Source organism: Parasteatoda tepidariorum, chromosome 7 (genome assembly GCF_982258835.1).
Source record: "Parasteatoda tepidariorum strain Cologne lab strain chromosome 7, Ptep-v5.0, whole genome shotgun sequence".
Classification (NCBI taxonomy): Eukaryota; Metazoa; Arthropoda; class Arachnida; order Araneae; family Theridiidae; genus Parasteatoda; species Parasteatoda tepidariorum.
The window spans coordinates 94,788,348-94,813,157 of NC_141761.1; the positions used below are offsets into that span (position 1 = coordinate 94,788,348).

General features: G+C 26.7%; 2 protein-coding genes across 2 annotated transcripts; one reads left to right on the plus strand and one right to left on the minus strand.

Moving 5' to 3' along the window:
* The first annotated feature begins 47 nt into the window (after positions 1–47).
* On the plus strand, positions 48–14,652 carry LOC107441550 (all trans-polyprenyl-diphosphate synthase PDSS2). Its single transcript, XM_016054858.4, has 5 exons — positions 48–783; positions 3,287–3,620; positions 4,276–4,524; positions 10,406–10,573; positions 11,600–14,652. The coding sequence occupies exons 1-5, from the start codon at positions 479–481 to the stop codon at positions 11,750–11,752; spliced, it is 1,209 nt and encodes a 402-aa protein (XP_015910344.1). The 5' UTR covers positions 48–478; the 3' UTR covers positions 11,753–14,652.
* On the minus strand, positions 14,298–23,607 carry LOC107440577 (all trans-polyprenyl-diphosphate synthase PDSS2). Its single transcript, XM_087168297.1, has 6 exons — positions 23,458–23,607; positions 18,416–18,801; positions 16,985–17,318; positions 15,594–15,821; positions 14,654–14,815; positions 14,298–14,571 (listed from the first exon to the last, which is right to left on the minus strand). Exons 2-6 carry the CDS (start codon positions 18,697–18,699, stop codon positions 14,398–14,400), a joined length of 1,182 nt encoding a protein of 393 aa, XP_087024423.1. The 5' UTR covers positions 18,700–18,801; positions 23,458–23,607; the 3' UTR covers positions 14,298–14,397.
* Positions 23,608–24,810: the final 1,203 nt, after the last annotated feature.

Here is a 24,810-nt window from a genome sequence, read left to right on the forward strand (position 1 = left end):
TAGCTTTAAAAACTATTAAAGCTAGAAGCTAAAATATAACTTCCGAAAGAATTTTTATCTATTCTTATCAATCAATCAACGAGAACTGATTTGGTTCTCTTTTTGATTTGTTTATTCTGTGGAATTAGCTTATATAATTTTAACATATTGCTTAAATTAACTTGAATCTATGTTCTACGATCCTGATGTACTGCCGCAAAGTTATTTTTCTTTTCAATATGAATACTATTTACCAAGCGCACTTATATTGACCACGTATTCCAGTTAATAAAATCGGACTCCTGAAAAAAACAATGTGGGTCAACGCATATCTTCCGGCTATATGTCATGAGGTGTTTTTAGGAATCATCAGGTGAATCGGGTCAAGACGTGTCATTCACCTTGAAATTTTCTGAAGCATTTTTATTTAAGACAGTTGACCTTTACTCCTTATTTATTTTGATTCCGTCCTTTCGAGTGTGAGCTTCAAATCGCAAATATGTTATCTCGTAAACTGCGCTCGGTTTTGTTTTGCTCAAAAAATACTGCATTTTGTAAAGAATTTAAAGTCTCCAAAAGAGTTTTTAGTTCTAAAATGTCTGTGCTTACTTCAGGACCTGAAATTTGGTCCCCGAATACTAAAACTGCCGATTGGAATAGAGCTGTATCTGACGCTGAAAAAATAGTTGGTTACCCAACATCTTTTTTCAGTTTAAAATGTTTACTAAGTGAGGAATTTAATACTGTGGCCATGCATCTTCGTAAATTAATGGGGACAAATCATCCTATTTTAAGAACAGCTAAGTGAGTAATCTAACTCAACTAATCTAACTAAAAATGTAAATCGTACAAATTTCATTAATCTAGTGTATTTTTACCTCAAGTATTATAGATACAGTGTATTTTACTGCAATTTTGTTTAATGTAGTATATTTTTACCTTAAATATCAATATTATAGTGTATTTTAACTTCAAATTTTATTTATCTAAAGTATTTTTATTGTAAATATTTATGTTACATTGTATTTTTACTGAAAATATTAATAATGTAGTGGATTTTTACTGGAGGTACATGTTATTTATTTACAAGTTATTTTTAATCCTAAGAGTTCTTTTCATCATTTTTATTATTATTGTACAATTTTATTGTTGATCATTTTTATAGTATTGTTAAATATTTTTAAACATGAAATAAGAATTCTATGACATTTTAAAATTTTGGAAGTATTTAACTATGTATGCATATTTTTATTTATTTATTTTTTCTAGCAATTCTTTATCAAGTGCAAAAAATACTCTTTCTTTGATATTTTATGTTATTAATTGAGCCATATTTCAATAAAAAAAAATATATATATGCATTTGCCTAATTTATGTTTTATGCTTTCCAAAAATGATATATTGTTTATTTTAATAAATTAATAATATTAAAGTTGGAAAAAGCATAAGTTGACTACTATGTTTCAATGTTTATTTCGGTAAAAAATTTTAAGTGTGCTGGAAATTTTCTTTAAAATTCCAAAAATCTTAAAAGTATCTTATGACCTTGTTTTTCTGAAAGGTACCTATTTTGTGAAAATTTAGACATAATTTGTGAAAAATTATAAATTATCTTAAAAAATCAACACTGAAACATGGTAAAAATATAGATTTATCATTTCTTAAGGGATACAAAAATAAAATTTTGAAAAATAGTAATTTGTGAAACTACCGTTTTTCCCAAAATTGAATTTGTGAAACTACCGTTTTACCTAAAATTGAATTTGTGAAGGTACCGCTAAACGGTAGACCCCTGATCTGTTTAATGTTTTCTTTAACTATAATTAAGTTTTAGGAAAATTTAAAATTTTAATCACATTGTTAAACTCACAACTCATGGATCTTGATGTTAAACTTACTTATCACGCAATTAGGAGCTATAATGTATAAAAAGTCACTCCAAACATAATTTATAATGATGTGAATATGAATCGAGTTGCATGTTTTAAATATGTTTTAAAGGCATCATTTAATTGCTTCATTTATAAGAATCTATATTGGTTTGAATTACAATAACAATACAAACATATAAATAACCAAACATATAAATAAACAATTATTTTAGCTTTATGTTAGAACATTTTGTCGACGTATTATATTAATCAAAATGAACAATCCTCTAGATTCGGAAAATATTCATCTGAACCTTTTCTTTAAACAATTTAATCTTAAGAATACAGAATATGTGACTCTGTAAGAAGGAAGTAATTTTACTCGTTGACGAAACTTATTAGAGTTCAAATGAGAAATCTTGTCGCTTTAATTAAGTTTTTTTTTAAATTTCTCTACAAAACTTAAGATTTATAACTGGCAAATTGTAATCTCTCTTTTTTTTCTTCCTTTTTTTTATTTATTTTTTTGTTACTTTTGATTGTCATTTACTTGAGCGGGAGTTAATGAAATAAAGATCTCATGGTTGAAAAATAAATTTTCTTCATCAATTAATAAATTGTTAATATTTAATGCAAAAAAGCTGGACAAAAATCATGAAAAAGCATTGAAATTTATATTAACTTTCAAACAAATAGCAATTTCTAAGAAAATAACTTTTGTTAAAATTATAACATAAGATGGTCCTATCAGCGCATTAAACTTCAACTACGTAGTTGCATTTCTACAGACAGTAGATTGACATACATGTTTTTATTTTTTTTTACAAAGGGTTAACAGTTAATAATTCTTAAACTGACAATTGAATCATAATATTTTTTATTCCATCAAACTCCTTACATATTTTTCTGCACACCTTCATAATTTCAAGTTTCTAAGTCTTATAAATTTAGAGCAGCAAAGCAAAATGAAGTGTAAATGGGGAAAAAATTTACACTAAAACCACTTCAAAATTTCAATAATGTTGGAACAAATTTTAAAAAAAAAAACTTTTGTGTAAAGCTCATAAACAAATGTAACCTTTTCAGCATGTAAATTTTCAACTCTATTTGCATTCTTGCGACCTGTAAATCGGCCCCAATGGTATTTTTCCCAAAACTGTTAATAATTCTTAAAAAATTTATGTACTTTTCAACACATCTTAGTAATTTCAAGTATCTGTGTCTTATACTTTTCATGCAGCATAACAAAATGCAACAGTAGTTATTTTCAGACACACAATTTAATCTTGTGTACCTGTGTATTGTAATTAAGGTTTAACCATAGTTGTAACATAGTTCTGTAAGTGGGAGCTGTTTGTTACCATAAATAACTTTACTTATATAATTTGATATATGATGAAAAAATCTAAATCTTGTTTTTTTTATATTTTTCCCAGGAGACTTGTGTATCATGGTCGTACAAATATGCAAACAAGAGGTTTGATTGTGTTGTTGTTGTCTAAAGCTGCTGGGCATACTGAAACATGTTCGGACATTGATTCTGCTATTGCCTCAGGTGTTACAGAAAGACAACAAACGCTTGCTGAACTCACAGAAATGATTTATACTGCTCATCTTATTCATAAAGGAATTTTGAATTTGTCTCCTACAAATATTCCTGATGAAAATATGCTGCATGATTTGCAATTTGGTAATAAGATTTCGATTTTAAGTGGTGATTATCTCCTAGCAAATGCATGTAAAGGTTTAGCAAATCTAAAAAATTGTAAGGTAAGAAAATTCTAAAAAATATAAATTTTTTAATTTTAGAAATTTTTTTTTATGAATTGTCCATCTGACTAATAAATTTAATTATTATGCATGACTAAGTTCTAATTCTGTAAGTTGACAAAATTTTTCCTCTTAGATTAAACTATTGTTTCTGTCAAACTCTAAAAATTAAACTATAAATTTTAAGATAGATATTTGATTAAAAATCTTCTGTTTTCATCAAAGTTTTTTTTTGTGACAAGGCAATTAAGATAGACTTTATTCTTTTTTCTTCACTTTTCCTTGAAAATACGGTAATTGGAAAACAGATGTTTAGCTCTAAAATTTTCTTACAAAAATTATGATCCATTTTTCCTGTTTTGCTTTTGTATATAATCTGTTTCTTATGGACATTTATGATCTTGCAACATTTTTTTAAAAGTGTTTCTGATGGACTGAATATAATATAATATTGAAATATAATTTTTAGCATTAAAGTTTTGATTGAAGTTTGGATCGGATATTTTTTTTCTACCTCTTTTTTTTTCAACATTACTACTTTAATTTTTTTTAATAGCTGTTAATCAGTTTTTTATTTATCTATTAATAGTCTACTTATTAATAAATCAATAAGTCTGCACATTTAAAAGCGTTCACTTAACTAATTTTTCATTAGGTGGTTGATCATGTGTCAAAATCCATTGCCGATTTCATGCAAGCAGAATTTCTTGGTGAACATGACAAACAAGGAAATCCTTTACCTGTTAAAGAGATGACTTTAGCTACATGGGAAGAGAAAAACTGTTTAGCGATGGGCAGCCTTGTTGCCAATAGCTGCAAATCTACATTAGAGCTAGCAGGACACCCAGAATCTTGGCAAGAAAAAGGTTTTCAACTTGGAAAGAACATTGCGCTGGCATGGCAAGTATGTTTCCTTTATTTACTTCACTAATCCTTGATTTACATTACTAATTTCTTTCATTTCAGTAGGAAGTTAATTGTTATAGTCAATGAAAAATTTATTTCCTTCCATTTTTTATATTACTGTTTGTTTCTCCTTTTTGATTTATTTATTTTATTAAAAGATAATATGCAGGTAAATTTTAAATTTAGATTTTCTGTAAAAAAATATTTTCAAAATAAATTTCAAATTTTTCTCAACTCAGTCAATATTGCTGGAGAATAGTTTTAACCTAAAAAGTGTTTTGTATATTATACTTTTTATTGTTATTATATTAATACTTGTAATTGAAAATTATAAAACAATATTTTAATCTTATCATTTAGAGAGTAATTTACTACTTAGTGAACAAAAAGTTAATGTTCTTTTTCTCTTTTCCAAGTATCAAATATTTTTTGTAATGATACAAACATATCAAGACATTTTTCATACACAGGTAATTCTAAAAACTAATGAAGACATTTCTGACTGAAAAATGTAGTTGTAGAGTTACTAATTACTTTTAGAGAAAACCAGTTTTAATGAACCTTGCGTAAGAAATTTTTTAAGTTGTTAATAATATTGTTGACTAATGTAAATAATTTAAACAAAAGAGATTTTCTAGTAATTATAATGAAATTCTCAGCTGGAAAACATGATCCTAACAGTTTTGAAATATGTGTATTTGTAGTATTTATTTACTAAGTTCATCCATTACTTCTTTAGCTTTTTAAATTTATTAGCTTCTTTATAACATTTGATAAATAAAATATTAATTGCTCGAATCGAATATTAATGTGCATAGAATATGAATATTTAAAGTCTTTAGTTAAAACTTCTGTAATAAATTCTAATTGAAAATTATTTGTTATGAATTAGTAATAGAAATTTATTTTACTCATCATCTTTTGCAGTTAGTGAATTATTAATTAACCTTATATCATTGACAGTATATTGGAGCCAAGTTTTGTCAAAACACCAAAATAAAAGTATTTCCAAAAAAAATTTAAAATAATTGCAAATACTCGTAAACTAATGACGAATTTATACTGAAAAGGAAATTTTTTTATCAATTTATTTGAATGAAAAATTAAGATAGATAATTTTTATCTAATATTTACTTAAGTTGATGAAGTACTATTTTAGATCCATAGTGGGTGTTGATCAAATTAAATATACACTAAGGCCTTTGTAGGCAATAAAATTTTATTCTAATTCATCATGTTATACGTAGGTATGATTTGTAGTATATTTCAATTTTTAATTGTATCCTCCATAAAAGTATGCTATTTAGAATCATTTAATAAAATATAGTCAACGTGTTATCTACAGTGAAAAATAGTTTCTTCCTTTTTTTTTTTTAAAGAAAATGAAAGTAGTAATGATAATTCTGCATACAGTGTTTACAAAAAATTTTTTATTGAATTTATTGCCATGCTTTTTTATTGTGTTTGAATTTTACAAAATTACAATAATTCATGCAGTCTGCTTATAAAACTTGTTTGTAATATTTGAAGAAAAGTTCTTTATTTCCTAAAATACTTTTTTCATATTTTACTTTTGATACTTAAAATTTGTTCTTATTCCTTTATTTGTATGTTTATCCTATTTCTACTTTAATAGTCTATGTTGAAGTTAAAAATTCTTAAGAAGTTTTTATAAATTTTACATATAAATCAAGTTTTTTAATTGTAATATTTCTATATTAAAATACTTTTTATTCAGTATAATTTCAATAAGTTAATATTACAAAAGTTTCTTAAAAAAGTTAAAGTTACTTAAGTAATAAAAACAAAACTTACTTTTTAACTTATTGAAAAATGAGAGTTAATTTTTTTTTTTACTTGAAAATTCAAAGTTAGATATTTTAAAATTAAACTTCATTGAAACTCAAAAAAAAAATTTTTATTTAGTATTTTATTTTATTTATATTTTTTGATGCTTGTTATATTGAAGATATAAAGTCATATGTTTTGTATCTTAAAAATTTACTTAATTAATAAGTATTTTATTTTTGTTATACTTTCATTTCTTATAACATCTTCAAAATATGTTAAGAAATCAGTTATAATTTTATAAGTTTCCGTAAATTTGTAACGTAAATTTATTTGACTATGCTCTAAAATAACTCTTTTAAGCTTCTGCTGTGTAAGCAGAAATGTCCATAAAAAAAAGGGTTGAAAATCGTCTTAACACTAAACATACCGACAATTTACAATACAACACAACATGCCATAACCAGTTTTTTGATGGTATGTTTAGTGTTAAGCTTATTTCATTATTAATCTGTTTCCCATTTTTAATTGCAGATTTGAGACTTGTAGAATATATCAATAACTTAAATTTAACTATAATTAAACTATAAGTTAACAAATCATGAAAAACTTTGTTTTTTTCATAAAGTGTAGTTGAAAGATATGCAATTTTACAAAAATTTATTATTTATCCCCAAGTTTTTTTATTTATTTATTTTATTTTGTTCAAACTTATACTTAATCCTTGTATACTTTGAAAAACTTTATTTTGCCTAAGTAGGGAGCTTAATGGTTTGAATGCTATAAATATAGAATGATAAATGCATCTTCAAACAGTAAAATTTAAATTAATCAGTTAAAAAGTTTAATATCTGAAAACCTAATTCTTCCTATTTTAATAGTAATAGTTTAATAGTAACTAATAATTTTTATTATTATTATTTTAACTGTAATTTTCTCAAAAGAGTTATTTTGCATACACATTTAGTCATTTTTTATTAAAAGAATATTTATTTTTTAATAGCTATAAAATAATTTTTTTTTTTGTTTATATGCATTTTTCTGCTACTATCCTATTAATTTCATAATTATTGACTAAACTTTTGTGGGATGTATTAAAAAAAAGAAATTGGTTTGAATATTCAATTCTTTTGGGTGTGGCCAAAATATCAGACTTCCTGAAATGGTAGCTAGCTAATTTCTTTTTAATTTGTGTGTTCCTTTCCTTTTCTACTACTTCAGTTATAAAATAATTTTTTTTTTTTTTTTTTTTTTTTTTTTTTTTTACGATGTTAAGCAAGATCTGTAAAGATCCAGCTAGAGACCACAGTGTGAAATCATTTGTCACAATCATTGTACACTAAAGTTTGGACTCTCGAAAACAATTGCTTTGTTGGAAATGCAATAGATTAAAGGTTAAAGACTTATGACCTATTGCTGAATATTTCAAAAGGTGTTTGCATTGCCATAAAAGGCAACCACTTTGAAACCAATTAAATTTATTGATTAGTAAAAGTCTGCTTTTATTATTATTTGTTATATTTTGTTAATTTATTTATTTTTCGTAAAGTTATTTTAAAAAAATTTTGTCTTTACTTTTTTCTTACTACATCCTGTATTCAGCAATGATTATGTTTTCAATTATTGATTTTAACAAAATTTTGGTCTTTTTAACAATTTTTCACAAATCTGTGTTTACTTCCAAAATTAATCATTTGCACATTGCCTCCATTAAACAACTCACTTTAGTTATCCTATGAAACAAATGAAAATTATGAAAAAATACGACAACCAAAGCTGACATCTTCAGGGAGAACCAGCTTCAGCAGCCATAATTGCAAAACCTTTTCTATCGAGAAAGCTCCGCAAATCTCTAAATTGCTCTCTCTGTACCCCAAAGATTTTGCCAAAGTCCAGGAAGCCAAAATACAATACAAAATATAAAATACATAAAGCAAATACAAAAGTATAAAATCAAGACTAGTACATAAAAATAAAACACACAAAACTTTACTTGAAGCATAAATCCCATAACCAAATTACACTACTGATTGCCAAACAACAACTAAATTGAAATAAATGAAAAATCAACACCTTCTAATTTGATGCACAGAAGGAAGAAAAAAAGAGTGAGAAAGTAGTGACATCATTAATAGAAATGCTTAACCAGAGCAACTCGGTCAAGACTTGATCTTGCCCTATTGAAAGAAAAAACCAAACTAATAATTCTCAATCATTTTCTTAATTTTAAAATCAATATTATAAAAATTAAAGGAAAAACCATTATTTTCTGAATTTTTCAAAAAATTACTTGTCGCCTTTTGAAAACTTTCATAAGCATTTTTTTGTAATTATTTACAAAAGCGGGAATTTGATGGAAAAATTCAGATTTAATATTGATTTTCGATACATATACTATAATAAGTAGATACCATAAGTAGATTTTTTCCCAAAATCAGAATCTTTCTCAAACAGTTTAGACTGACCCTTAATAAAAATTCCATTCATTACATCATTTGCTAAAATTTATGAAAAATTTATTACTATTTTTTAAATGTCTTTTACAGGATTCACCGATTTAAATTGCAAGTAAAATCATGATTTTAATCACTTGAATTTTTTTTTAATTAATTGTCGATTTAAATCAAAAGAAAAAAGAATTTAACATCTAGCTAATTAACATTTTTATGTAAAATTTAATAAAATTTAAACCTATTTATCATTAATATAAAATGAAATCAGTGAATTTAAGTTTACAGATTAAATTTTTGGGGGAACGAAAGCTGTTTTTAAATTTCCTATGCGCAGCGGCAATCGCGTACCTTCCTTCTCATGCGTTATATTGCAGTGGCATCAGAACTATATTTTACATCTGTTATTATTATCATACATTTGTTATTTATATCATGTAAAATACTTCTTGTCACAATATAAAAAAATTTACTTTTTTACTATGCAGTAACAAATGATGAGTCCGCTTCCTAGCTTATTAGGTTAATCCATATTTCTGAAGTAAAAAATGAAATGAATAAAGCTTTTGATTATGCCAAGGAGAAGTATTCTAATAATTTTATAATATTAGTTATGAAATTGATGAGAAAGGCAGATCCTTTCTATATCGTCTTGAGGAAGGTGTTATATCTCAAATGTTCCTTATGGAACGGACGTGTTTGAAAGTCTAATTTTTATGAAGCAATAAAAGAAAAAGCAGTTAAACTGTTTCTTACTTCTGCTTCTGTGAAAGACTTACTTATTATTTTCTGTGCACTTTAAAATTAGAGATAAATTTCAAAATGAAAAGGCCAAAAAATTAATGTTTTATTTCATAAAGTCCGTGTCTTACTTATTTTCAGAAAATGTTAAATATTTTATAATATTATCTGAAATATTGATTGTTTTTTCTTTGCAGTGTCCATAGTTTTAACTAACTTTTATACCATTTTCAGAAGTAATATTTTTTGTTGTAGAAAATATTTTTCCTACTTGTTTAATTATACTCATTTTCTGAATATGTGTGTTTAAAACTTACAATAAATAGTAAATAAATAATTGTGTATGTGTTTTCTTAAATTGAACAACATTTTTTTTTTACCAAGTAGTAATTTTATAATGTGATATTTAATTATTTTATTATACGTATATTTGAGAGAAATATTTTAAATAATAATTAAAATTTTGCTCAAACTTAATTGCATTTGCATGTATATTTCAACATATTTGAAATTTATTATTTCATATTTATTACTTTTATATTTATTACTTAACATTTAAATTGTATGTTGCAGAAAATTGTCTTAAAAAGCTATTAGACATCCAATTAAAAGACAAAACAAAAAATTTTCTCCCTTTTAAAAAAATTATGATTTTTTTAAACCCTTTTCTTATATAAGTTTTTTCACAATTATTTTTAATACAAAATTAAGTTACCTTTGTATAAAAATAATCTATAATTTTTTTAATGTGTGTAGATAGTAAATTTAATTTTATGAAATTAAAGGAAGAGTTTATCGGAAAATAAAATTACTCTATGGCATTTTTAATTTGGTGTTTTCTTAAATTTAATTCATCACTAAAAGTATAAAGTAACTCATTAAATATATTATTATTTTTAGGTTTATGATGATTTACAGCCATTTGTAGATAACTTAAGACATCCACCTGGTTGTACATTTGATTTAGTATCTCTTCCAGTCATCTTTCATCTTGAAAATCAGCCACAAAAAGTTGAGGACATCCGAGCCGAAATTGGAGATGATATTTCAAATTTTAATTTCAAAAAAGTAAGTTTCTGATTTATTATATTACTGAAATTAACATATTTACCATTACTTTTAAGAAGTCATCTTACTGGATATGATGATATTTTAAATGGATAACACATTGCCATTTAGTTATTTATAGTATGGCCATGTTCAAATAAAATATTTTTTATCATCTAATATTCTGCTTATTTTTTAAAATTTATTTTATTTTTATATTAGAAGAGAATTAATAAAGAAATTTTTATTTTGTTTAGATACAACAAAAAAAGTTTTTCATAAGAAAATATCACTGATTAATGAGAATCATTATAAACAAAATATTTTGACCTTAAAACTGAGATTGCAATTTTATTTGCATTATCTTAAATACTGTTTTTAAATTAAAGTTTAGATATTCAAAGCAAATTATAATATCGAAATTTAGTTTAAATTGTGTACACATAATTTTTGTAATATCTTTAACGATTTTTTTTACTGATTGTTTAAGCATATATGTTTTATTTCTGGGCAAAATATATAATAAAATGGCATCATCCTGAGTTACTTTAACTCCACTTGGGTAATTAAAGCCATTTTGTCTGTAAATTTTGTATGCTAATTTAACAAACCAAAAAAAGTTAATTAGTTAATTTTAAAACTGGAGCATAGACTTTATATTAGTGTCTCTGAATAAAATTTCTGTCTGTCGCCCTCATTTTATACCTGTTTTCTGTTTATACTCATTTTTTAACAGTTTGATTTAACATTAAATGGATATTTAAATTACGTGGAAAGTCAATTAATAAGAACCTCTCCTATCATTTTTATGTGATTCATTTTAAATGCAATATTGTAAAAATTCATATGTGTTCCTAAATGTTGGTCATTTTAGAGTATTTGCCATAATAGTTTAATGGGTGCAGAATTACCCATATACAATATCCAACAGTTTTATAGTTTTAGGCTTAGAACATTACTATAGTTTTGGAGAAAAAAATTAAAAAACATTGATTGTACACACAATTTATTTTATTACTTTTTGTATAATGAAAAAATTCTTTTCAGCTGTATGAATCTATTATGGAAGATGATAGTGTAGAGAAAACAAAAGATCTTCTTCATCAATATTCTCAAGCAGCTGAAGATTTATTAAGTGAATTTGGTTCCTCTCCTGCCTCAAAAGCAATTTCAAACATAATTAATTCATTAAGAAAATGATACATTTTCACACTGAAAGAAAAATGTACCTTGGGAACATTGGAGAGGGGACAAATAAAAATTACCAAATTGAAAAACATGTTATTGCGGGTGACCTTATAACCTTTGTTCGTGCTGACAAATCTACAAACAAGTTACTTTACAATGGAAAAAAATCAATAATTATGTAAAGCAAATTATCATTTTGATTTCAAAGCTTAATTTCACAATTTCGTTAAAATATTATTTTATGTAATGTATTGTAGCACTCAGCTCTTTAACCCTTTATAAGGCCACAGGATCCATACTTCCCACTTTTTTCATTAATTTTTAAATGTCAATTGAAAGATATTTTCTCACCTATGATTAGTGTGGTCATTTGCTGATAACTTCAAAAAATGCAAAAAAAAAAATTTAAAAGTTTTGTATATTTACATATGGTAGCAGTAAATGTTTGTGTGGTCAAGAAGAATACTTGACATTGGGGAGCAATTTTTTGCTTTTACATTATGTGTTTGTTCATTTGATCGTGCTTCATTGAGTTTATTTGTAGTTATAGCCACAGAATTAGTAAATGTGATTATTTATAAGTGTAGAAGTTCGAGTTTATGACCAATTCTTTTAAGAAGCAAATTTTTTAAATTCCACTGAACTTTACACCAAGAAAATAGTCTTAAATATCAAATTAATTTTAGGTTATAAGCTAAACTATTTTCTTTTTATAAAACAATCTCAATCCCAAAAGTGTTTCAACATAACATTACAAAAAAATGGTTTATAAAGGGTTAATTAGTCTTACAATAAATTGTCATATATTTTTTATAAAGTTTCCTGTCATGTTAAGGTGCACAACCTTTTTATAAAAAGGCACACATTAAAAAAAAATTAGACTTAGGAGTCTGCAATAAATTCAGTTTTTAAATCAATTCACAACCACTTCATTTTTCTTTTGTTCGATAAGAATATTAATTTGTTTTCAAAATTAAGTGAAAAAAATAGAACAAATTATGTATATGATAGTTATAATGCATAAAAATTTTAAAATCATGTTTCTGAAATTTAATCTTTATATCATTTCCTTGAGTTCTTCCCTTGGTATCATATTTTCATAGATTAATCATATTTCATCATCATATATTTATAGATGCATTATATATTTTTATGCATTGTTTCATAAATTTTAAAGTCTCATAGTAAAAAAGTCGTAAATTGTATTGTATTTCATAAAACTTTTTCACATAAATAAATTAAATATGCAGGAACTGCAATGAAGGCATTTATTAGTATCAGTTGCTGTTTCTCTGTTCATAAAATGTGCTTTTTATAGAAAGACTCTATAGTGCAAAATACAGTATTACTTAAAAGAAATATTAATATATTCATAGTTGTAATGACTAAATTTATATTTTTGAAAATTGTACATTTCAGATTATATTATTTATAATTATTTGTTGTTTAGTTGTTAATTGTATGTTAGTTGTTTAGCTGTTAAATGTATATTTGTTAAAGGTTATGTATATCAAATGCTGCATGTGTTTTAAAGGAATATTTTGAACTTAGAATATTTTGAACATAAAATGAATTTAAGCCCAACAAGAAATAAGCTTTTAAATTATCAAATCAACCCTTTCTTTACTTCTAATAATACTTCTGAATAACCTAACCTACTTTTATTAGTTACAAATAAACCTAATTTACTAATTTTAATGTAAGCAAAACCTATTTTTTTAATGTAGTAAATTAGAAGTGCTTATCACTTTTTTTAAAACTTTTGAGAATCTGGCATTTTCTGTAAAAGAAAAATAACACACAAATGACAATTTTGATTATAATTTTTATTTTTGAAAATAACATACAATGACAAATTTATTTATTGTAATCAATTATTTCCTTTGTTTTTGAATGGCATTCATTAGTTAGTGATGTAATTAATCAAAACTATCTGATTGTAAATCCCTCATTTTAAAAGTTATTAATATTGCTTTTTCTAGTAAAGAAATAAATTTTAATTCTATATTTCAACTTATTTGAAATAGCTTTACAAATAATTTTTTTTAATTTAGCTAGCATTAACTCACTTTCCTGTAGAACCTTTGCATGTATCTTATTTTTACTGTTGTAAAAACAGATTTTGCATTTTAAAGTGGTGCTATTTTAGAGTCTTTTATGAACAATCAGTTTCTTTATATTAATACTGTACTTTTTTTTACTCTGTAATAAGCCTAAAAAATTTTTATTATTTTGATTTTGTTACAACCTAAATTGTGTTTTTATGATTAATGTGGCATACTATAACAAATTATTGTTTATATTTTCTGTTCCATTCTCTTCAATTAAATAAAAGATTAGTGTCCTGAGAAGCTTTACTGGAAGCTTCTCATAACGTAAAAAAAACTTATTTTCTGCATAACATTAATTTTTTATTACTAAGCAAAATATAAATTAATAAAAGGTTTTAAGAAATATTTCTGAAAATGTACTAAAAATGATCCTGCTTTTTTACAATTTTTAATCTTTATAGAGAATCTGTTGAAGTTTGTTCGAATGAATTACAATTCAAGCTTAATTTTTAAAAAGTTTTTTTTTTTTTTATCATTCTGCTTGAAATTTGTTTCTTATTGACATTTTCAATTAAGTTATAATATTGTGGCTAGTTTCAAGATTGCTTAAAACTCATTTATGTTACATAAAGTGTTTACAAGTTTTATCAAGTTTACTGTGACATCATCATTTCCAGATTTCTGCAACTGCTGTAAAATGCTAAGTGCCTTCTTTATGTAAATTTCTAGCTGCATTTTTGCATCTCTCATTGCAGAATTTGTTTGAAGAATTGTATGTAACTGCAACAGATAATAAAAAAAACATGTATAGTTGAACCAAATGAAAGTTTATATTTAAATAAAGATTAATTTTAACGCTTACCATGTCAATGTCTGAGTTATCAAATATCTCATTACGGCTATACACAAAAGGTAAAGTTTCCGGGTGGTTTTGCAAGTGGAGAGCAATGGGAAAGCTTGAAATATTTATCGTTGAACTGCGAGAGTTCTGATAATTCCAGTGTTGTTGTATTTCTGCATGAGCCTAACAAAATTTAAAAAATCAATATTTTATTATGGTGAAAAATATTCCATTTTTATTTCATTTTATAATGAGCTTTGAGCACCCAATTCTGAGTTTACAACTATTAATGTTCAACCCCGTAGCCTTATAATTTTAAACCTAATCCAGAAGACAGCAATGGCTCGACTATCAAGGAGCTTAGCCACCCCTGGTATAGTGCATTAACTAGCATAATTGAATTTAGCATTGTTTCAAGCTTGCATGGTTTATTTGCTAATCTTTTATGAACTTCATTGCTGACCTTAAAACCAACCTATCTGGAATATTTTTTTCAAGATAACTTTCTCTTGGAATATTTTTTTTTATCCTAATGGCATGTATAGTGTAATTTGAAATGCATTTTATGTTTAAGAATAATGCATAAATCACAAAATTATAATGAAATTGATTGTACATGGCTCAAAAATTAGGGAAATTTTATAAAATCAGTCTTGAGAAACTGTGGATTTATTTTTTCTAAGTGTGTGTGACTGTTTCATTATTATATATCATAGGTATATATATTGATACAAGGAAAATTATTAACATTTGTTCCTGCCAGTATAGTTTAAATCAAACTTTAGGGAACAGTTTTCATTCAAAAGCTATGATTGTCACTAATCAATTAATCTACAACTTAAAAGACTTCTTCTAGAATGAGCACTTTCCCTTATTTTGAAGAAATCAAAATAAATCTGAAGCGTGCAGAATATCTTTTGAAATCAAAACAAAATGCGTTGTTTATAATTTATCAACTTACTTTAATAGCAAATGCAAAGTTCATTCCAAATGTAAATGCCATTTTCTGTGATGTTTCATCGTAACCAGCAAGCTGCAGTGTAGCCTGGCACCCAGAAGCTAAGAGTAATCCTTGAGAGTGAAATGTGTTGTATTCCCATTCTTTTAGATTTTTCAAAAGAATGTTTGTAGTGCTTGATTGTCTTGTCTTGACTAAACATTCCAATATGTCAGCTATTAGTTGCACCACCTAAACTAACATATAATTTTTAAAGTAAAATAGTTATTTTTTTTATAACGTACTGGGAGACTCCGTAGTTTCTTTTCATTCATCATTGTTCTTTTTCCTTTAAAGTCGATTTTAAAAAAAATTATTTTATTTATTAAATATATAATTATTGAAATTTTATGTAAGTAAATTTTATTAATGAATGTAAGGATATCTGGATATGAAGAACAATCAACTGTACTTGGAAAAAATTTAAACTCAGGAATACAGTGTGTGCGACAATTAGAAGTAATAAATAAGAAGTAATTTTATTTGTTAACAATATGTAACTTTTTTGTCATAAATAACTTTATACATTCATACTTGGAAGTTAAGTTGAAAAACAATGAGTTAGATTACAAATCATGTAGTTAACAGAAACAAAATATCTTTTCAGTTCTTTAGCAAGACCACTGATAAAGGTATTTTGATCGGTAAAGAATAAAAACTTTACTATCTTCTTTAGAAAAGAGTGTTATGCTAAATCGGTAAAGAAACAGATGAGTTACACGGGTTTCAAAAACTCTTATAGTTTTTATAAATAGTATATATACTTTGGCGATATCTGCTAATGGAGTGCTTTATAATTTATTCTATTTTATTGAATTTACTTAAGTTTTTTAATAGCATTTATGTGTGTTTTAAACTTACAGGTATATACAGTGTGAAGGAAAGAAACGTCATAATCTTAAGACCTTTTGGTTACTTAGTAATCGAATTTTCGCTACAAGGAAATACTCTACATTCAAACAAGCCCGTTGCTTAGCAATCTGCGTACAGAATTTGATATCGACAGGAAAATTAAAGAATTTTATAAATTTTTTCTTGGTTACCTTGTAATATTGAAAGGAATATGATAAAAATTTCCTTTTAATAGATTATATAGAAAAAACATTTCCCCATGCACCGCAAAATGTTCCCTTATGAAATTAGTAAACAATAAGAGCAATTTTTTGTTCTTATTTTGATATAATTATATGCATGCTATTAAGGATATTAGCTTTTTAAAAGTTATAACCTTTGAGTAATCTTAATTGCTGTATAAACGAAGATGAAACCATGACAGATTTCTAAATGTTTTGTTTACAATGATCGATTTTATAGTCACCAAACATTAATTTCTTTCCATCACAGAAAATGTTTACCTTGTAATTATTCAGAACTGAAGCTTTGTAAAGAACGATTGATGTGAGATAGTTGTACACCATTTTGTCCAACTCTTTCTCGATTCCCGAATTCTTGGAAATTTTCTTTGTTAAAGAAAGCCGAAAAATTTCCTTTCTGAACACAAGATTGCAGTGGAGCAGGTTGATGATTTCTGCAAGGGTTACTTGTGAGGACCAAATGACATCTTCCAGTGATTTACTGACAAAATTATCTGCCTCAAACGGATAGCCAATGGATTTGGCCAGCATCAGAGTGACCAAGCCTGGCCATCGCAGCTCATTGGCTGTATCATCTGTGTTGCTGAGAAGCTGCCTGAAATAGATAATCATTATATTCAGACTGACAGAGAAATATAGATATCAAGCATTTTCTGGAGAGCTTGTAAATCTATAGAAAAGATCTCTAATACGTCATTTTATTGCTAAGCTTATTCCTTAGAAACAATTTTACCTGTCTGTTTCAATTCTTCCACCCAACCAACCAAAAAAAAAAAAAACGGAGCGCGTTTACTTGCAAAAACTCACCAATTCAGTTTCTCGCAACAGCCCATTTCGTGATCAACGGTAAGATTGAGGCAATGTGGTTAGCACTGCGCACAGGTCTCCTTTACTTCCCAGACAAGTTGGTACACCTTCGATCTAAAACTGCGACTGGTGATCGAATCCCAACTCTTCCCAATGACGGTTCAGTGCTTTAACTACTGTGCAATCGTGGCTCATTCGGTTTTTCGAACATAGCGAGAATGCTCCAAATGTCAGCGACCTTCATAATGAGACGACTCGACTTCTGTCAAAGAAGTCATCGTATATTTGTGCTGATTTAACTTCAGATTAACATTCAGAAATTTTTTTATTTTATTACCGGCCCTAAAATGCCGACCCAATCCTGTGTTTACGACTTTCAATGTTCAACTCCGTAGTCTTGTAATTTTGAACCCTACTGAGAAGATAAGGTAACTCCTGGATCAAACATTGGGACAAACCAGGATGGAACTAGCTCGCATTTGCTTTACTTGAAGAAGATAACCAAGAAAAATCCTACGGTTAACTCGACGGCAAGGAAATTTTAACCCATCAGCCGTCTACCATTGAGAATATTTTACGTCAGTACTGTGGTCGTGAATTCGTATCTACCAACCACCGCTCGGATTCGAACCTAGGTTACCTCATGGGGAAGTAAACGCTCTGTCCCCTGAGCCACCGCGGCTGTCATTCAGAAACTCTAGATTCTGTCTAATTGATACAAACAAATGGTACTATATATTTTTTTATTATATCTTAACGCTAGGTTTATTATAACTTAACAAAACTTACGAGACAGGTGGCATTTTTAACATTTCATTCAATGTTAAATTGTTACTTTCACAAATAGAGCATTCTTATCATCAAAATAAAAAAAATATTACTTACTTAAATGTATGTATCAAGTAGTTGTCGTTATTTTGAGAAATTTCTTCCATTCTTTTTATAACTGTTTGTAGAGATATTCGTCCCATTCCTCGATTCACAAACGATGGTTTGATTGAATACTTTTGTAATAGCATGCGACTTTCATTAATAGCCTCGCCCCAATCCTCTCTTGTGCAAATATCCGGAATTTCACCAAGTTTCACTTTGGAATTTAATGTACCGAATCGAGGAGTTGAAGAGCAAATCATTGGTAAGCATTTGAGCAAATGTCTTGAAGAAGCCATGATTCTTTTGTTTGGAATAATGTTCGAGTTATTCTCATCGTATTACTGCTGGAGGTTTGGTCATACTATCTTTCATCTCAACTTCTACCAGGAGAAATCGTTCTACGAAGAAAGGAAATATTTGTTACGCACTCAAGAAATAGTTCATTAAATATTTTTTTTAATATGGAACACCATGTGAAGTTTCAGTTAAATTGATACTGCCGTCAACCTTTCGACGCAGAATTTTCACTGAACATATTTTTCATACTTTTTTCATTACTTTTTAATAATTTGGGTGAAAATAAGCGAGAAATACAAGAAATTAAGAGAATTTACAGACTTTGTCGATTATCTCTAGAACTTCTGGATCGATTTTAATGAAATTTGATATGTACATGCATTGATACAATACAAAACAAATAACCATTCATCAATTGTAATACCCACGCATGATCGCGAGTAACAATCGTTGGAGTCGGAAGATATGAAATTGGCACAGGACAATTGTCACAGGAAATTATAAACTGTTTTATTTCAAGTATGAAGTCACGTTGCAACACCTGTTTGTGTGTAAGTGGGAACCATACACCCTATCAACCATTTTTTTTTTTTGTTTATTCCTGCAACCGCTGTTTCATACCTTCCGATTCCAACGAGTGTTACGCGTGATCATGCGTGTGTATTACAATTGTTGAACAGTTATTTGTTTTGTATTGTATCAATGTATGTACATATAAAATTTCATTAAAATCGGCTCAGTAGTTCTAGAGATAATCCACCAAGTGTGCAAATTCTCTTAATTTCTTACACCAATGTTAACTGTTAAATATTCTAAACACGGCTCACTTCAAAACAATAATTGCAGTTATTTAGATCTAAGAAACAGTAATTCCTCATTGAAATTTCTTTTTACGAAATCTAACATTGATAAATGTTTGAATATGAATGGAGAAAAAAATTCAAACTACGCTTTTTATATTTTAGTACAAATATAATTTCGATAAGCTAACAAATTTTTTTAGTGATTATTAGACTGTTCAATTTTAGAATTAAAAATTGCAAAATATATTTTTACTTGTAACTAGAGCAACAGAAAAATATATATATATGTGATAAGGACACCTTTTTCCCATCTGCGCCAAATGGTTGAAAGTTTAAGTTGAATTTCATGTTAATAACGTCACAGCGTACGTAACATCAACTTGTAGATGGCTTACACAAGCTTAATCAAACCTGTTCGAAGTTATCCATCGTCGTGAATACCTTCACTTACAATCTGGTTTGGTTAAACATTTAAAAGTAGATATTTTTATTGCTTTTACTTTCTTCTAAAAAGTCTCTTTCGGTAGATTTTTTTTTGTATCCTTGTTTTATATATATATAAACCTGTACATTGAGAGTCTGAAATTAATATTCAAGGAAGAGAAAACCTAAAATAGTATCAAAATCTATTGCATCACTAGTGAGGAAAGCCGTATGATTTCCTGATGATTTGTTGGTTGGTTGGAGTTTATTGGCTCAAGACACTAGGTTTAAGGCCACTAGGTTTAAGGGTTATTGTTTTATTTATTATTTTTTAGAGTAATTGATTTAGTCCTATTGTTTTAATAAACTTGATAGGATTGTGATGTATCGAGTCACCAAGTAAGAATAAAAGATGAGGATAACAGCAACCAAAAAGTTTGTTCCTCAAATGCTTGAATCGTTTACAGTCCGTTAAAATATGTGTAATAGTATTGTCGGTAAGACACAGAGAACAACTGGGTGCAAATTCGGCTTTCAGTAAATGTTCATGGGTAAAATGGGAATGACCGATGCGCAGTCTATTAACTAAAACCTGGTTTTGCGATCAGAGGATATTGTTTTACAGACATCATGGTTAGGGTAAATTTCATGTAGTTTATTATCATTGTGTATTCCTGTGTTCCTTCCAGGCCTGCTGTATTGAAGATTTGAAAACGTGTTTAACGTCCAAAGGTGTTAGGAGAATACTGCTTAAATTTTGAGTTGTTTTAATGATATTTTTATCGTTAAAACAACGATATTTTTACTTCCTGATGGGACTTGAGAGGTATTTCAAATAATCGCCACGTTCCGGCAATCAAACAAGTCTTGATATTTTTAGTTCTGCCTTCCTCTGTAGAGATACGTAAAATTTGCATGGAGATTTCGTTTTTTCTTTCCTTAAATCTAATTTAGTGATCCTTGATGAGTATAAATTTTAGGATTAAATTCAGTTTTTAAGAATTCAAAAAAATATAATATGAGAACAGGCTGTTTTCTGTTTTTTGCGTGATATATTTTTTACATTTTTTTTAGGGCTCCTCACACTATTGTACTGATATATTTTGCTTTGACTATATTGATACAATATTAGAAAGCACTCCTTTTTGCGGATATTATCGTGTGAGCTGATGAAGAGATTATATATTTTCCTTTTTTTGTTTTCCAGCTTCTTAATATATATATATATATATATATATATATATATATATATATATATATATATATATATATATATATATATATATATATATATATATATATATATATATATATATATATATATATATATGTATATATATATATATATATATATATATATATATATATATATATATATATATATATATATATATATATATATATATATATATATATATATATATATATATAATAAATAAATAAATACAAGAAAACACTAAGAAGGTTAAGAAAAACAACCCACCCCCTTTTTTTCATATGTCTATAATTTTTCTTTGTTTTATTCTTCATTTTGAACTTATATATATATATATATATATATTACTAGCAAGATCTCTTGAGACACAATGCTGAGAATTAACCGTCATATTTTGAAAAATAGCATAATTTTAATTGGTATGCTCATTAGAATTAGGTGAAGTAATTTCTTGCCTAAACAAACGGGGTCATATTTTATTTTGTTTTTTAAATAAGTAAGACATACATTTTTAATAATAACCTTGCACTGACATGTGGACCATTGCCAGATATTACCCCCCCCCATATTTTTGGGTAAAAAGCAACTGTCCGGTATTCCTTGCACTTATGTTTTTTTTAAGGACAATTGCCTGGTATTTCCTACACTGATGTTTTTTTTTTAATCGGATGTTGATAACAATTACCATATAAGCTGGTTTAAATTTCTGTTTATTGAATAAAAATTGATTTATTGAATAAAAAGGTTTTTTTTGTCTGCTAACTAAGAGCTATTCTTCTAAAAAATATTTTTATAAATTTTTAAATGAGTAACATTTTTTAAAAAAATACTAATGTTTCGACTTTGAATTTCTGTTTTTACCAGCCGTCAAAAAGATTTTAATATTTTCAATCTACCTTAGTCGTGATTCGTTAGCGTTTTTAACTTCTTTGAGCTTGATTTTCAATTTGCACACTCCTAATGTGCATACTTTTATATTCCATTTTTAATTAGGATTCTAAAGGGTGGTCAATATGAAACGTTCGGCAAAAAACTTAAAAATGCCATATGCACCCCCCCCCCCCCACTGTATATGCAATCCATTTTAAATTATAATTCTAAAAGGTGGTCACAACGGAACGTTCTGAGTAATAGTCAATTTAAATGTGATAACTTTAGGGATAGTTTTGTAGAAACGTGATATGCATTATACTTACGTTTGTGTAGTCAGATTATCTTTTCTTATTCTAATTTCAACCTAAGTTTAAAATGCTCTAAAATGATGATTTATTATTATTTTAATTTTCATTGGGTCACGAACATTCTACATCTATTATGTAAATCAAAGTTTTATAATCGAGACTCAATATCTACAACCGGAGCTTCCTTTGCTACCCATCAATATATTTTGATTATAGCATTATTTACAGTAATGACAACTTCATTCGAAATAGCAATTACCCCATTAAAACTTTTGAATTTAAGTTATAGCTAAGGTGACATGCATACACTAGCTTAAATAAAACTTTGACTACTCTTTTTCAAATGTGTTTCTCATAACTCTAGAATTATATCTTTTAGAAAATTTTTGATAGATTTTCTCAATTGAAATAAGGTAAAGTAGAGGCCAAGGCCATAGACAATAAAGGGGCAATTGTATTGGGGGGACTATGACGTAAACTACCATTTTTGATGCTTAAATCAAACTTTTAATAATAAAAATCTTGGAAATTTTTAGGTAATCATGTATCTATTAAACTGGGTAAAGAGGATGAGGTCTGTGATTCTGTCTTTAGCCCTGGTGATTGCGAAATTGAAAAATACCTCTTGCTTTTACCAATAAAATAAAATTCTTTTATTGCCTCTGACAAAATTTTGTACTAAGGCTTAACAATTAGCTACTATAAAATCAAACTTAAACTAAAAAGAACGGTATTCATTTTGTATTGTTTACGTTACTAAGCAAAATAATTTTGCACTTAACAAATTGTTTAATTCTGCCAGAAAGCAAAAAAGATAATGTTCGGCTTTTACAAAATTATGTTTGTGTTTGATTTCGCTGGTTTCTTTGTGTGGCAACACTAACAATGTTCAATTTACCAAACGATTTTTTGCAGCTTAAAATATTAATAATTCATCTAATGCGCCATGTTAGTTCTCTTGAGATTTCTCGTCTGACTTGAAAGAAGAAAAAACAAATAATAACTAATACAACAGATAATTAAAGATAATAATAGTTCTAAAAAATCGAGAACAATATTTCCTTGCCGCTTCTCTTACTTTATTATGCATAAAGCAATATGATAATAACTAGAAAAGAATAATAATTTACTTACCAATTTAATAAAAGGGAAATAAAGTGTTTCTTTGAGGAAAACGATGTTCTCGAAGAAGTCGAGTGTTTTTATGCCTTCAGAGAAAAAAATCACTTTCACTCTTTAATCTTTATTGTTAGTTCGACGATTGCGGAAGCAGCATCTAGTTTTGATAGGCCAGTCAGTCGCCAATATTTAAGCCAAATTTCAGACTCTGTTATTATAATGGCTTAAGTTTTTTCGGTTAGAAATTATGTGTTGGTTCCCCTGTAATATGAACATTATTAAACTCTTTCGTAGACCGTATTTACCTGGATATATATTTAGAATATATTAATATATTTTAATAAATATATTTAGATCTACCAAACATTCATTTAAATTTTTTTTACAAAATATAAAAAATAATCTAATCTGAGTTAATTTTTTAAACCATTTTTCAGTTTTTTCTTAGATTTGGAACATCGAATATGATATAACAGCTTTTTCAAACAGAGCGAAATTGATTTCAAAGTTGAATGTATTTATATATATTTTCAATCAACCAACTTTTATTATTAAATTCAAGATTCTTGCAAACTGATTGTAAAAACAATTAGTTACTCAAAATAATAATAATAATATTTCCATCCAATTTATTGATTTGCTACTAATTGGCCAACTTTGCACTTGTTAATTTGTCTTGCTTAACTCATAAAATACGAATAATCAATGGAAAATGTAAAATATATATATATATATATATATATATATATATATATATATATATATATATATATATATATATTATGTTTTATGGAGGGAGTTTTGATGTATATAAAAGTAAAGTTTTTTTTTTAATATTATAAGCATAGCTATCATTTAATAAGCATTCATTCGACGCATGATGTATCTTTGCGGTAAAAAATTTATATAGAATTATTGGTTTCCTAATTCAATAAATTTGGTTTAACAAAAGTTGGTTAAAAAAAATTGATTTAACCATCCATAAAAAATCCAAGGCTCATACGCACCTCGAAAAAATTAAAAAGTGGTAGTAATATTAGGATAAAAAATTACATTTTATTATGTTTTTCATAACCAGAATATATTAACAGCTCAAGTATGTAAATTTAAGGTCAGATGATTTTTTTTTAAATTCTAAAGTGAGATATAATTTTAGGAAACTTTTAGCTTATTTAAAACAAAATGGACACTTTTTAAAATTTCTACTAGGTACAAATGACCTTGAAGACCGGCCTCGAGCTGGTTTTGAAGGTTTTAAATAACTACAAAAAAATAAATACTTCAAGGAAAGATATGATAATCATGAGTCAATGCTCTTAAATGCTGAAAAGAATTTTTAACAAAAATTATGCTTACCTTAATTGCTAT